This window comes from Xenopus laevis, chromosome 6L (genome assembly GCF_017654675.1).
Source record: "Xenopus laevis strain J_2021 chromosome 6L, Xenopus_laevis_v10.1, whole genome shotgun sequence".
Classification (NCBI taxonomy): Eukaryota; Metazoa; Chordata; class Amphibia; order Anura; family Pipidae; genus Xenopus; species Xenopus laevis.
The window spans coordinates 62,873,242-62,887,294 of record NC_054381.1 but is presented as its reverse complement, the minus strand read 5'-3'; the positions used below and the strand labels follow the sequence as shown (position 1 = coordinate 62,887,294).

The 14,053-nt window shown below is 35.7% G+C and overlaps 1 protein-coding gene across 2 annotated transcripts in view; it reads left to right on the top strand.

Annotated features, from left to right (window-relative positions):
- The window catches only part of ramp3.L (receptor (G protein-coupled) activity modifying protein 3 L homeolog), a 51,107-nt gene extending 47,202 nt beyond the window's left edge, over positions 1-3,905 (top strand). For both annotated transcript variants that reach the window (XM_041566110.1, XM_018267551.2), the window contains 2 exons: positions 595-730; positions 3,481-3,905. In XM_041566110.1, coding sequence (XP_041422044.1) covers positions 595-730; positions 3,481-3,736 — 392 coding nt within the window. In that variant the 3' untranslated portion in view covers positions 3,737-3,905. The remainder of the gene's footprint in view (positions 1-594; positions 731-3,480) is intronic.
- The last annotated feature ends 10,148 nt before the right edge of the window (positions 3,906-14,053 follow it).

Below are 14,053 nucleotides of genomic sequence, written 5' to 3'. Positions count from 1 at the left end.
ATTCTTATTCTTGCAGGTAGGAAGGCATTTTGGGGGGAGATTAGTCTCTCAAAGAAGAGAAGATTTGTCGCTGGGCGACTAATCTCCCCCAAATCTTCACCTGTGCCACCAGCCTTATACTTATTCTGCAAGCACTTCTTCCCCCAATCTGACTGCAGTGGAAGGGACCCCAGGGATGGGATTCCTCTCTGCCTCTCTGCCTCTCTGCCTTCCCCTCATGGAGCATTGTATTTGTGGATGTAATCAAAGCTATCTGCTTTCCAAAGTGGAGTGTAGGAATCAGCAGCAATTCTTTCATCAAGAAGGGAGTGTGCATAGTTTAAAAAACATCTTTCTAATAATGAATAGCACCTTGTATGGCAATGAAGCTGAAAGAGTATGCTAAATCCATTTATCACTCTACTTCGATTACATAAATGTTGATACTCTTTTTAGCTCTTGTGTCTGTTATTGATTGTTTTTTATATGTAAATCTATATGTTCAGTGTATACTCACATTTATAGTACACCTTTATAAATATGTGATGATGATACTAATAATAATAATAATAATACACTTTACAAAATATCTTTCTTTTCTTTTGTCTTTCACAGGTGTGCAACAGCCACAGAGACAAAAGTGCAATGAAACAGTTATGTTGCAAAATTTCCCAGTATGCCGGAAAGGTTTTGAAGAAAACATGCAGAAAGTAGATCCTAACCAGTGGTGTAACCTGACAGAATTCATTATGTAGGAATCTTTACATGTTTTTCATTTACTAGAATTTATGACATGAAGTGGATCGTAAATATATTACAGGATATAAGCAGCAGAAAAAGTGACCCAAAATATTATTTGGCATCCTTCTTGTAAAGAACTAGGAAACAGGTAGTTGATACAAATAACAGTTGACAGTGCTGGGTCTGAGAAATGGGCCTGTCCCTGAAACAGATTTCCCAAGATAATTTGCAAGAAAGTGCTGGCTTTGATTTGCTTTGTATCATGCTAGAATAGTGGGGTAACTATGAGGGGAGCAGGGGTCACATGCACTGTGACCCACTCCCCTGATGGGGCCCCTTGGGAAACCTGTATTTCTTTGGTTGGAATCCACTGCAGCTCAGCAAGCCCCATATGACTGTAGGACTCATGGCTAGAAACCACTGAATCCCAACAATCCCACAGTTATGCAAGCTGATGGTTGGGTTCTGGAGCAAATTTTGCCTGGGGCACTTAAAGGAGAACTAAAGCCTAACTAAAGAAGTAGGCTAAAACTGGTTTACATTATGTTTTGTGCTTCTGTGCAAACCCAAGGCAACCACAGCCCTTTAGCAGAGAAGATCTGTGTCTCTAAAGATGCCCCAGTAGCTCCCCATCTTCTTTTCAGCTGATTCACTGCACATGCTCTGTGCTGCTGTCACTTAGGGACCAGCTCACAATATACAGTACACATAGAATATAAATGTCACAATATAAGTTTGATTAGTACTTCATACAGATAATTATATGTCAGCCCAGAAACCAGCACAATTAGCATAATCAGTCTTGTAGCATCAGCTTATATTACAGACAGACCTTATTTTCTGCTTGTAAATTTGTGACAACCCCTAAGCTTAGCTTCTTAACAGCTTCTCAGAGCCCACTGAACATGTGAGTGTCGCAGACACTTTCCAAGATGGTGACCCCCTGTGACAAGTTTGAAGTCCTGCATCATTACTACTACAGAGATTCTGAAACCTCAGGCTGGTGCAATAAGTTCAGTATGTAAAATATGGCATTTTTAACCATATTCATTTTTAGTTCTCCTTTAAGCCTTTAGATAAACCACTGATTCTGCCAATTCTGATCATTATAAATCTATATTTTATTATTAATTGTTTATGCAGATGTGTGGTATCAAACTGAAATAATCAACCATCAGCTTTGCAGTTTGTAATTCAGTCCATTTAGAATCTAACATCTTTAAAACCAAGAATATTTATCAGTTCAGATCATTGCATTCACTGCGGTTTCCTTCAGAATAGATTAGTAAGTAAATGAGTTTATAGGTGCCACCTCACAATGCACATATATATTTTCCACTTCTAATATGCCTAATTAGCATTTACTTTAGATGCATATACTTTGGTGGCAACCTTTTTCTTATGTAATTGCTAATTAGCCATTTGGATGATAAAAATGTGCCCCATTTTGAGATATGAGTATGAAAATGTTTTATTCAAATGTGCAAGGTGCAGACATTGTTATACAGTATTTGGTCTAAAATTGTATTAATGTTGCAAACATTTTCTGTTTACTTATTAGGGTTAAAGTTAGATTTATTTGCAAGTATGAACTCGCTGCTTATGTTTTATGGTGATCCTTAAACTTAGCTTAGCTTCAAAGTGCAGAACACACTGAGCATGTGGGCCTCAGACATTAGGATGGGGCCAACCAAAAAAAATGGAGGTACAACCTACCCCAAACATCAACAAGAAGCAGGGTTTTTTTTGTTGTTTATTTCAATCAAGATAATGTTGGGAGTTTTTTATTTTGCTGTTCAAATTTCTTTAAAAATTAATAAAAGCCCAGAAAACAAACATCCTAGTTTAACAGTAGGGCAAAGAACTGCTGTATCAGTTTCCATGGCCAGCATCTCTGTGCCTCATACATAAATAACATAATAATGCTTGACTTTCGAGTTCTTGTGACACTTGCCTGCTGCTCCTGTTCTTCCAAAGCATATTCTACCTCCCAAATGTCCTGTTTTTCGCTGGACAGTCCCAATTTTGACAGCTCAAACCACAGTCCCAAATTGTTACTGAAACTTCCCGACTTTTTCTTTGATCTCCTCCACTGAACAGCCAGAAAAAATACAGAGTTTCTAAAACTTAATTGGCTTTCTGCAGAGAGCCCAGAAGAGAGGGCAGGTCCACTTAGATACTTTTGAAACAATTTTAGATAAGCAAAGAAACAATTGCAACAATTAAGATAAGCAGATCTCTTGGGGAAACCGTGACTTGCAGCTTAAAGGGCAATTCACCTTCATTGGTAAAACTGTAATATCACATAAAAACCACAGAAATGTGTTCAAACCTTCATAACCTGCCAAATTTTGTAAAATGAACATGCCAATTAGGGGGTGTGGCCACACAAATGGGTGTGGCCGAAATCTGTTTTCTCCTTTCTATTTCCAAAATTTTGGGAGATATGCTTATTGCTTGCGTGGGTGCACATGCACTTACAGGAGGATCACAGGAGACACTCCTCAAGTAAATAAGGGGGTTGCAAAGGCAACTGTATCTAAATGCAGAGGATTGATGGCTATTGAAATCTGTAATTTCGAGATACCGTACAGGCAGGTGCCCATGTCCCTTTGTTCATATAGTGTGTATATTTTTTAATAATGAAAGCTGTGTCGAGCATTTTTACCAAAACCAACACCAAACTATACATTTATAATTCTTACAACTGACTCTGTAACTTCATTAAATAAATGATACATTGTTTTGTTTTTTTTACAGGTATTATGAAAGTTTTTCTAAATGCACTGAAGGGAAAGCTCTAGGTAATGGTTGCTTTTGGCCCAACAGCTTGGCAGAAGAATTTATTACGGGGATCCACAAACATTTTTTTTCAAACTGTACTTCAGATAAAGTGACGTGGGAAGATCCACCTGACGCAATACTTACGAGTCTTATTCTGATTCCTGTATGTCTGATGGCAGCTATGATCTTCCTGGTAGTTTGGTTTAGTAAGAGAGGTGATGTATTTGGATAATCCTGCCTCCTAAACCATTAAAAAAAAGACATTGCCTAAAGCCAAAATAAAATCCATCTTATTACAAGTTTTATTATATTGCTTTGCTAAGGCAAATTCAAAATAAGTATTGTCACATTATTGACCAAATGTAACAAAGGGTTTTAAATAAATAACAGTTTTTTAAGAATATTGTTTTTTTATTCCTTTTGGAACTTCATAATTTCCTCTATATTTCTTTTTTGGACTTATATAATACATGATGGTAAGTTGAAATGATATTGTTTATATAAACATGGTTTGTTGATGGGTGTGTAAGCTGTCTGTGAAATATTTCTGTTGTAAAGTTTCAGTCACTAGAGAATATGTCAGGTCAGAGCTAGAGAAAAACAGCAGATGTGGATATTAAATATTTTCTGTCTGATGTAGTATTAAAATGTCTTTTTTTATTTATTTTTTTTTTGTTCGGTTTTTTTTTCATTATTATTATTCTGCCACACCACTGTCACACTGTCATTGGATAAACCATTTGTACAGCCTGTATGGGGAGGCCACCTCTGTGTTTCTGGATTATATATATAGGCATGGGACCTGTTATCCAGAATGCTCGGGACCTGAAGCTTTCCAGATAATGGATCCTTCTGTAATTTGGATCTTCATATCTTTACTCTACTAGTACATTTTTTAAACATTAAACAAATCCAATAGGTTTGTTTTTTTTCCAAAAAGGATTAATTGTATCTTAGTTTGGATCAAATACAAGGCACAATTTTATTATTACAGGGGATAAAAATTATTTTAAAAAATTGTAATTATTTGAATAAAATGGAGTCTATGGGAGATGGCCTTTCCGTAATTTGGAGTTTTCTGTATGACGTTTTTCCAGATAATGTATCCCATACCTGTAGCTTTATCAAATAGCACACAGATCATATTAATATAGTTAAGGTATGGAATCCCTTATCTGGAAACTCTGTATTCAGAATACTCCAAATTACAGGAAGTAGAAAGAATCCCAAGGCACACAGGGTCAATGCAAGTAAGCTGCCTTGCGTGTTTATTGCGAAATCCAACGTTTCGGGGCCATGCCCCTTTCTCAAGCATAAAGAACACAGTGCAAAGGGTGAATATAAAGCAATTGATATGCAAATAAAGTCAATTAGAATCCATCCACCAATGGCGGATCATCCAAAGGTGCGCATCATCAGTGTGTCAGTGATCCTGTGAAAAATTAGTGAAAAAATGTTCTGGATTCATAAAAAGTTAATACATCATAAAACCATGAAACTTACAGATATAAAGAGTTAAAATACATGAATAGAAAAAAGTTAATTTACCCAGTGCATTAAAGTGAACCAATCAGAGATATAAAACAGACATAAATACAAAATAGCATTTACAATAAATACTATAAAAATATAGTGTACAATATAGCATTCGTCTGGAAGAGAATAAAGTCAAGATAAATATTATAAAAAGCAAGCCATATTAAATTCTTCATTTAATCCTTTAGGATGTCTAGCATGTAATAGCCATATCCAGTAACACTCACATTGGAGCAGCACTCTTTTTAAATCTTGGCCCTGTTTTACTACCACTTTTTCCAGAATTTGCCACCTCAACTGTGACACCTGGTGGCCACATGAAAAAAAATGTTTTGTTAGCAATGTTTCTTTTTTCTCTTTTTTTGCCTCCTTACTTGTCTCCTGTACTTCTCCTGGTACATTAATAACAGGTTTAAAGTTGCGTATCACGGATTTGTGCTCATTGAGACGCACTTTGATAGGTCGTGAGGTCTGGCCAATATAGGCCATTCCGCATGGGCACTTGATGCAATAGATTACATTACAACTGTCACATGTTGCAAAGCATTTGATACTATGTTTAGAACCAAGTGTAGGATGCATAACACAAACCCCAGGTATTATACCACTACAATGGCCACATCTCCTACAAGGAAATGTGCCCTTAGTATTAGTGGAAAGATGTAAATCCTTACTAGGTAATTGTCTGGGTTTAATGAGATCTCTTATGTTCCTTCCACGTCTGTAGGAGAATAAAGGTGGTAATTGAAATAAGTGGCCTACTTTAGGATCAGATTTAAGAATATCCCAATATTTAGAAATGATCTTCTTACACATTTTAGAATTGGAATCAAAAGAGGTGAGAAATGGTATACGTGACCTTTTTCGTACATTAGTGGCTTTCTTTTTAAGAGTATCTTTACGGGGTAATTTCCCAATTTCCTCTTTTGCTGCCAAAAGGTCATTTTTGTCATATCCTTTTTCGGAAAACTTCTACAGGACTTTCTCAGATTCTGAATCAAACAGGGTATCATTAGATGTAATACGCCTAACCCTTACAAGCTGAGTCCTAGGGAGCCCCTTTAATAATCCAGGAGGATGAAAGCTAGTCGATCTTACCAAATTGTTTTTATCAGTGGGCTAAGTGTACAAAGACGTTATGAAAATATTATCCTTGTAACATACATTTACATCAAGAAAATGCAACTCACTGGAATTGTATTCAAGGTTAAACTTGATGGTACTGTGAACATTATTTAAATATGTTAGGAAATTATGTAGACATTCCAAAGGCCCAGTCCAGATGAAAAAGGTATCATCCGCATACCTCATATATGAATGAATGTACTTTGCAAATTCCAAAATAGAAAACATAAACGGTTTTTCAAAAAAATCCATAAAAATGTTGGCATATGCCGGAACCATGTTAGCTCCCATAGCACAGCCTTGTAACTGCAAATATAATTCATTTTTAAATTGGAAATAGTTTTTGCAAAGTACACACTCCAATAATGAGCATATGAAATTTACCATGTGTGTAGGTAGCGATCCTTGGTACAAATAAGTCTGAACACACTCAATCCCTTCATCATGGGGTATGGATGTAAACAGGTCTTTCACATCCAAAGAACAGAGGAAGAACTTGTCATTAGTCACTGTAATTGTTTCCAACTTAGTTAAAAACTCAGTAGTGTCAGTTAAGCAGTAAGACAATGTTGGAAGAATTTCTTGTAAATGCAGGTCAATGTAAATAGCTAACGGTTGCCAAATAGACCCTAAATTAGACACAACAGGCCGACCAAGGGGTTGTGTAAGACTCTTATGAATTTTTGGCAAAAAATATACATACGGAATAGTCGGAAATTGAGTCAAAAGTAGTTGCAGTATGTCATCTGTTATGATACCTTCAATAACTGCATCATTCCATAAGATGTTAATATCATTTTTAAATTTGGGAGTTGGATAATTTTTAAGCTTTTTATAATGCAAAGGGTTATGTAATTGGCGTTCAGCCTCTATCATAATTCACAGTATTCAATATAACTGTACCACCCCCTTTGTCAGCCTTCATAATCGTGATAGAATCGTTGGTTTGCAAAGATTTAAACGCAACCCGTTCTTTTTACTAGACTGTTTGTGAGGCGGCCGATCCTCTACCTTTGTGCACCAGGTATCGTTTTGATAATTATCAGAGGGTGTGCAGGAGCCAAAGTTGAACCAAATTACAGGAAGGCCATATACCATAGACTCCATTTTAAAAAGCATATAATTATAACTTTTAAAATAATTTACATTTTTTCTATGCAATAGTAAAACCGTACCTTGTACTTGTTGGTAACTAGCTGCATGAATCCATATTGGTGGCCAAACTGTTGGATTTATTTAATGTTTAAGTGTTTTTAGCAAACATGTTGATCCAAATTACAGAAAGATCCTCTATCCAGAGAACCCCAGAATTCCAGAAAATAGAACCTATACCTGCACTCTTGTTTTGCATTAGCTTGTTGAAACCATTGCACTAATATTTCTGTATGACCACGAAAAATCCTGTTTTATTCGGCATCCCCTGCCTATCATAGGGGAAAGGAGTAAAAAACATTTGTTTTTTGTTTATTAGAAAAGTGTCTGGCTCTATTCATTTGTCGGTACCAGTATGTATTTGTTTTTTTCCCCCCCGCAATGAGTGTTATAGTGACAGTATATCTGGAACATCAAGATTTAACATGTTTACTCTGTTAGGAATTGGGAGATTTTAATCAGTTCAGCATGTTCCTAAAATTCTCTGTTTTGCTTTGATTACAAAAAGAAGAGAATACAGTCCAAGGAAATTTTGGCAAAGCCAGAATAAGAATGTTTTGATTCCACACATGGTCTCAGATTTCAACGGGACACCCCATTCCCTCTGTGCCATTCATCATTATGCGCTAGTGGAAAGGAAGAGGAGGAGGAGATGCCTGAAACAAAATGGTTTGTATGGTTGCCGTATAACACACACAAACTCATGTGGGGTACTGTCGGAAATGTTGTCAAGTGCAGATTACAGGGGTGGATCATCTTAAGTTAACATTTAGTATGTTATAGAATGACCAATTCTAAGCAACTTTTCAATTGGTCTTCATTGTTTATTTTGTATAATTGTTTTAAATTATTTGCCTTCTTCCGACTCTTTCCAGCTTTGAAATGGGGGTCTATCTACAAAACAAATGCTCTGCATTGTTATTACTACTTTTTATTACACATCTTTCTCTTAATGCCCTCTCCTATTCATATTGCAGTCTCTTGTTTAAATCACTGCATGGTTGCTAGGGTCATTTGGACCCTAGCAACCAAATGACTAAAATTGCAAACTGTATACTATAAAAAAATAATAATAAACAAATTAAAGCCAAATGCAAATTGTCCTACAAGATACTAAGGGGAACATTTACCAACAATCGAATTTCAAATTTTTCAAAGCTGCCCAGATACCATCTCATGGTCTCTACAGTAAGTTCAGACTCTTCACTTAATAACAAGTAAATATACCTTAACAGGTGGCATTTTCTCTGTTCCAAAACAAATAATATGTTAAATGCACTAAATCTTGTAATACTTTTGTGCTAGTATCCCTTCCGGATATTCTCCCTATCAAACCTAGCACTTGCATTGAGGCACATCTTTAAAGAAGAAGAAGAAAATCGTGTTTCATGTACTGTATATTCACTGCCTTCTACACAGCTGGACAGACCACCATCAATATAATATAAGCAATACAAAATACATCCACTCTATTCAAGACACAGCTTGAAACTGTTCACTGTACTCATTATGTGACATATGCACTCCAATTTCTTACTGTGTTTTTAAATGCAAGGCATAAACAAAAAAGCGACTTTTAAAGCTAAGGTTGCTGTGGGGAAAAAATGTGTAATTTCAAGAACAGAAAGCTAAAACTAAAAGAATAATTACATGTTAAAAATGGCAAGCAGTAAGCACAAAACAGCTCTAATTTCATGTAATCGCAAGTGGTCTTTAGATCTAATTTGTGGACTAAATATGATTTGCAATGTATTTCTGATAAAAGCAGTGAAAGATGTGAAGAGAATGCCAGGGAAATAGTTAAATTTCAACAGTGAGGAAACAAACGAGTTTAACAATGTGAAGAATACAGAAGAAAAACTATTCACCCAGAGAGTAAAAGTGAAATCACTTGCTGGTATAATCCACATACAGCTCATAATAAAAGCAGCCACCAATTTAACTCAGAGGGGAACATACGGTACCTTTTATAATCTCACAAGCATTAATAGCAGGAGTCTTATATATTCTGTTGTTACTAAAAGGCATTCACCCCTTTCCTGAAGCTGTTGTGTTTGAAAAATGTCTCCTTTCTTGTAAAAGGGACCCCTTTCTACACTGTATATGGATACACAACTTGGTGACAAATAATGTCATGTTTATGACCTGCCTCGTAATTATACATAACTGCTGTCTCCAACGGGAAATTTCTGTGCCAATATTTATGAACTGCATGGACTGAAGCTCTTAGAACACCAATTAATTGCTGTATGTCACTGTGCTAGAGAATATGGCATATAATGCTGCAATCATTTCCAATTTTCTCACTGCTGCAAATACATCTATCCTTTACAGTGGGAGATCTATTGATTATTGTCTGTTTGTCTATCATCTATCTATCTATCTATCTATCTATCTATCTATCTATCTATCTATCTATCTATCTATCGTGTCTCTAGTAGAAATTAGCATGTGCAAACTGCTTGCCCTTCAATAAAAACATCTCATTCAGCATCTACACTATTTTTCTTTAAAACATTACATTTGAATACAGTCTTTGCAGTGAATACTACTTTTCCAATAGCTTTAAGCAAGAACCCCAAAATCTTTGTCTCCAATATTATTTTTAATGAATCTCCAGCAATATGAGCGTATTTCTAATAACACATGAACATATCTGTTGCTACCAATCATTATTTCGAAGGTCACCTGGAAGCAGTTACATTTGCATTGTTTTCCTCTAGTGCTCAAACTCTTTGTGGAGCTTTATTAAAACTCTACTGTACTTATTTAAGATAAAAATTGTGGCTATAGTTGACCAGACCTGTAGCACCTTTTAGAACACTCTTAAGTATCTAAAGGGCTGGCACACAGGTACTCAGTCATGAGTAAGAACCATAGATATTGTCTCTGAGTTTGTCTGGGTTTGACTTGTGTCAGTGCCATGCAGTGCAGTGGTTTGTTAAAGGGGTTGTTCACCTTGGAGTTAACTTTTGGTATGATCAGAGAGTGATATTCTGAGCCAATTTGCAATTTTATTTCATTATTTATTATTTGTAGTTTTTGAATTATTTAGCTTTTTATTCAGCAGCTCTCCAGTTTGCAGTTTCAGCAATCTGTTTGTTAGGGGCACATTTACCTAGGGTCGAATATCGAGGGTTAATTAACCCTCGATATTCGACTGCCGAATTGAAATCCTTCGACTTCGAATATCGAAGTCGAAGAATTTAGCACTATTCGTACGATCGAACGATCGAAGGAAAAATCGGAACAATTAAATCCTTCGAATCGAACGATTCGAAGGATTTTAATACATCGATCGAAGGATATTCCTTCGATCAGAAAATTGTTAGGAAGCCTATGGGGACCTTCCCCATTGGCTTACATTGGCCTCGGTAGGTTTTAGTTGGCGAACTAGGAGGTCGAAGAATTTTTTAAAGAGACAGTACTTCGACTATCGAATGGTCGAATAGTCAAGCGATTTTTAGTTCAAATCGTTCGATTCGAAGTCGTAGTAATAGTAGTCAAAGGTCGAAGTAGCCAATTCGATGGCCGAAGTAGCCATATTCGACCATTCGAAATTCAAAGTATTTTTTCTTCTATTCCTTCACTCGAACTCAGTAAATGGGCCCCTTAGTGTCCAAATTACACTAGCAACCATGCATTGATTTGAACAAGAGACCAGAATAATGAATAGGAGAGGGAATGAATAGAAAAATGAGTAATAAAAAGTAGCAATAACAATACATGTATAGCATTACAGAGCATTTGTTTTTAGATGGGGACAGTGGCCCCCATTTGAAAGCTGGAAAGAGTCAAAATGATTAAAAGACTATAAAAAAATAAATAATGAAGACCAATTAAAAAGTTGCTTAACATTAGCCATTCATACTAAAAGTTAACTAAAAGATGAACCATCCCTTTAATGGGGATTACTTTGCATAAATATACAAGGGAACCATACAATAAACTCTCAGATGCTTTAATCACCAGTAGGTGCTTACAGCAAACATGAGTTCATCCATCCAGATTAGAAGAAAGGAGGTTCGTCCTTAAGATGTGGAATGTATTTTTCACAGTGAAGACTGTAAAGTTCACCCCAAAGCTATTGTGCTGGCAGACCCCAAGGCTATTGCACCAGCAGATACATTTTACGTTTCAAGAAAAGGTTAAAAGCTTTTTAGAAATTGAGGAAATATCAAGTTACTGAAATAATCTCTTAAATAAAGTTGATACATCGACTGGTTCGATTTGGAGTCAAGATTTTCTCCTCTCTGAGGCAAATTGAAGAGGCTGCAGAGGCAGTTTGTTTATCTTTTTCTAAATCAACTAGTAGTTTGTCAGGTTTAACCTAATTGATGGACAAGTCTTTTTGCACCCTTTTTTCAAACAATGTTTGTATGTTACAGTATGGGGAAACTGCTTGCAGACAACCAAATGAGAAACAGACATGTATCTAATGACAATTTATTGCTCTTTTATAATGTTTTAACCCACATATATTCTGTTTATATTTATCAGTTTTTATTTTATATAGATATATATATATATGTGTGTGTGGATGTGGTATTGCATTGTCACCTGACTAAAACAAATGGAGTTGGAAGCCAATTCATGTCTCAGTGTCGCTGCTCAGTGGGAAGTTAAATGAAAACCAGACAAACAATCATTTAAATGAACTGAGCTTGTAACATGAACACATGTTCATTATCCCAGCAGTCCCATATATTTTATTGTGCAAAGAGTGCAACTTCAGTATGAAAATACCACAATCTGAATGAAGAGAGTGGCTACAAAAATAGCTCTGGACCTCCTGCCCTTAAAATGATAATCTAACAAAGTTTATTTAGTATAAACAATATGCTTTATGAATTTGTATTTTATTTTACTTTATAAAGTATAAAATGTTTTAATTTCCCACAATATCTAACATCTAGGGAATTCAACCTCAAAGGAAATGATGTATTATGGTACTACATAACTGCATAAATATAGTATTTTGCATCTCCTTCAAACATGAAACTGCAAAGCTTGGGCTGGGATATGGAGAATGAGGCCTAGCCACTAGAAACACTTTTACTGAAGCTGTGTAGAGTAAGCAGTCAAAGTGGGAGATCCAAAATTGAAACTTGTGTTCAGCAGTAAACATGTTTAAATTATAGAGGAGGTTCAATGAAGTTATGACTAGTTAAAATGCATGTAGATGGAAAAATAAATCCCCTGTTCTCAACCATAACAATGTATGAATAGATAGTAGACATATCTCTTGCCTTTAAACAAAAAAGGAGTGTTTATCCATATATAGTAATATCAAATTGAGGAACTGGGACAGCATAGTCACGCTCACCTGCACTTTCAAGATCTTAATACCAATGACTGTAGAGGTAGATTCTAGAGTAGCAAGACCAGGTGTATTTTGGGCAGCTGATATTGGCCTAGTTTGAAGAGTTGTGCATATTATTTCAGCCAGAATCATCAGTGTCAAGATCATTACCAGCATCCACAGGCCCTAAAGTTACATAAATGTAATTTGTTCAATGTGGATCTTCCAGCTATTGCACCTAAAAGGTTGATGTTCTTCAATTGTGGCTCAGTAACTTTTGAACACTTATCAACCATTTGTCCCTATTTAACAGTGGTTAGGAATAGTGTCCATGGATAGCAAAGACCGTTTTATCTTTTGAGATGTTTATTATATAAATGGCCATTAAATGTAATGAGCATAGTCTAGTGCCATTAGGTTGGCTCAATTCCCAGGTCAAAATATACTATTTGTGTGCATGGGATTTATGCCATCAACTCCACATGTTTTTACATTGTTCAGTGGACATTACATATACTGCACAGAATAAGTTCAACATTAATGTAATTTCGGAACACACCCCTTACGCTAGACTCATTGGTATTAGGAAGTTAGGAATATAGCAGTACAACTGTTAACACTGTTTAGTGTTTCTGATTTTTAATTATGTAAGTATGTTTTAAAATGTTTTGCAGCAAAAATGAAGGCTTGGGCAATTAAAGATTGGACATAAAAAAATATCTAAAAGACAGTTTTATCCAGTGTAATGTATTTATAATAAATAACAGAATTTGGTAAGCATTTTGTGCTGTACATGATAAAAACAGAAAGTTCCCAAAGGATTGATATTACTCCCCCACCCTCCAGTTTCCTGTGGAATCTATGGGAAAGTGTTTAAAAGGATGGGTTATAAGTTTAGAAATTCTTCATAAGACCTGACCTTAGTCTTTAACCAAACACACACTTCTAAACATAGAAACTATGGAAATATAGGTCACTGTAAAAATCTGTTTGAACATCCAAAAAACAAAACAGAAAAAAAAAACAACTAATGCCATCTATTTCAAAAAAATACTTTGGAGAGTTAATAAGGCACTTGAGTTGTGTTCTGAAAAACAACTTGCAAAGGGATGTTGTGACAAATTGGAGATACCATACAGATAACATAATCTAGCTGCACAATAATATACAAGGTTCAGATAAACATTTTTGATATGTTTTCATATCTAGGAAATGCAGATGAAAAGAGCATTAGGTCCAGGCCGTAATTTATACCAATTTCAATAAATATTGGTAAAACAGGTCAACCTCTAGACATTTTGGGGGCCTGAAAAATAATTTGCTGTGGGCCCTGTAATATCTTATTACGCCACTGGCTAGGTCTGAAGGAAACAGAGTTAGACTGGGCCAGCGTGACACTGGAAAAAAATCCGATGGGTCCTGGCCCTCATGGAC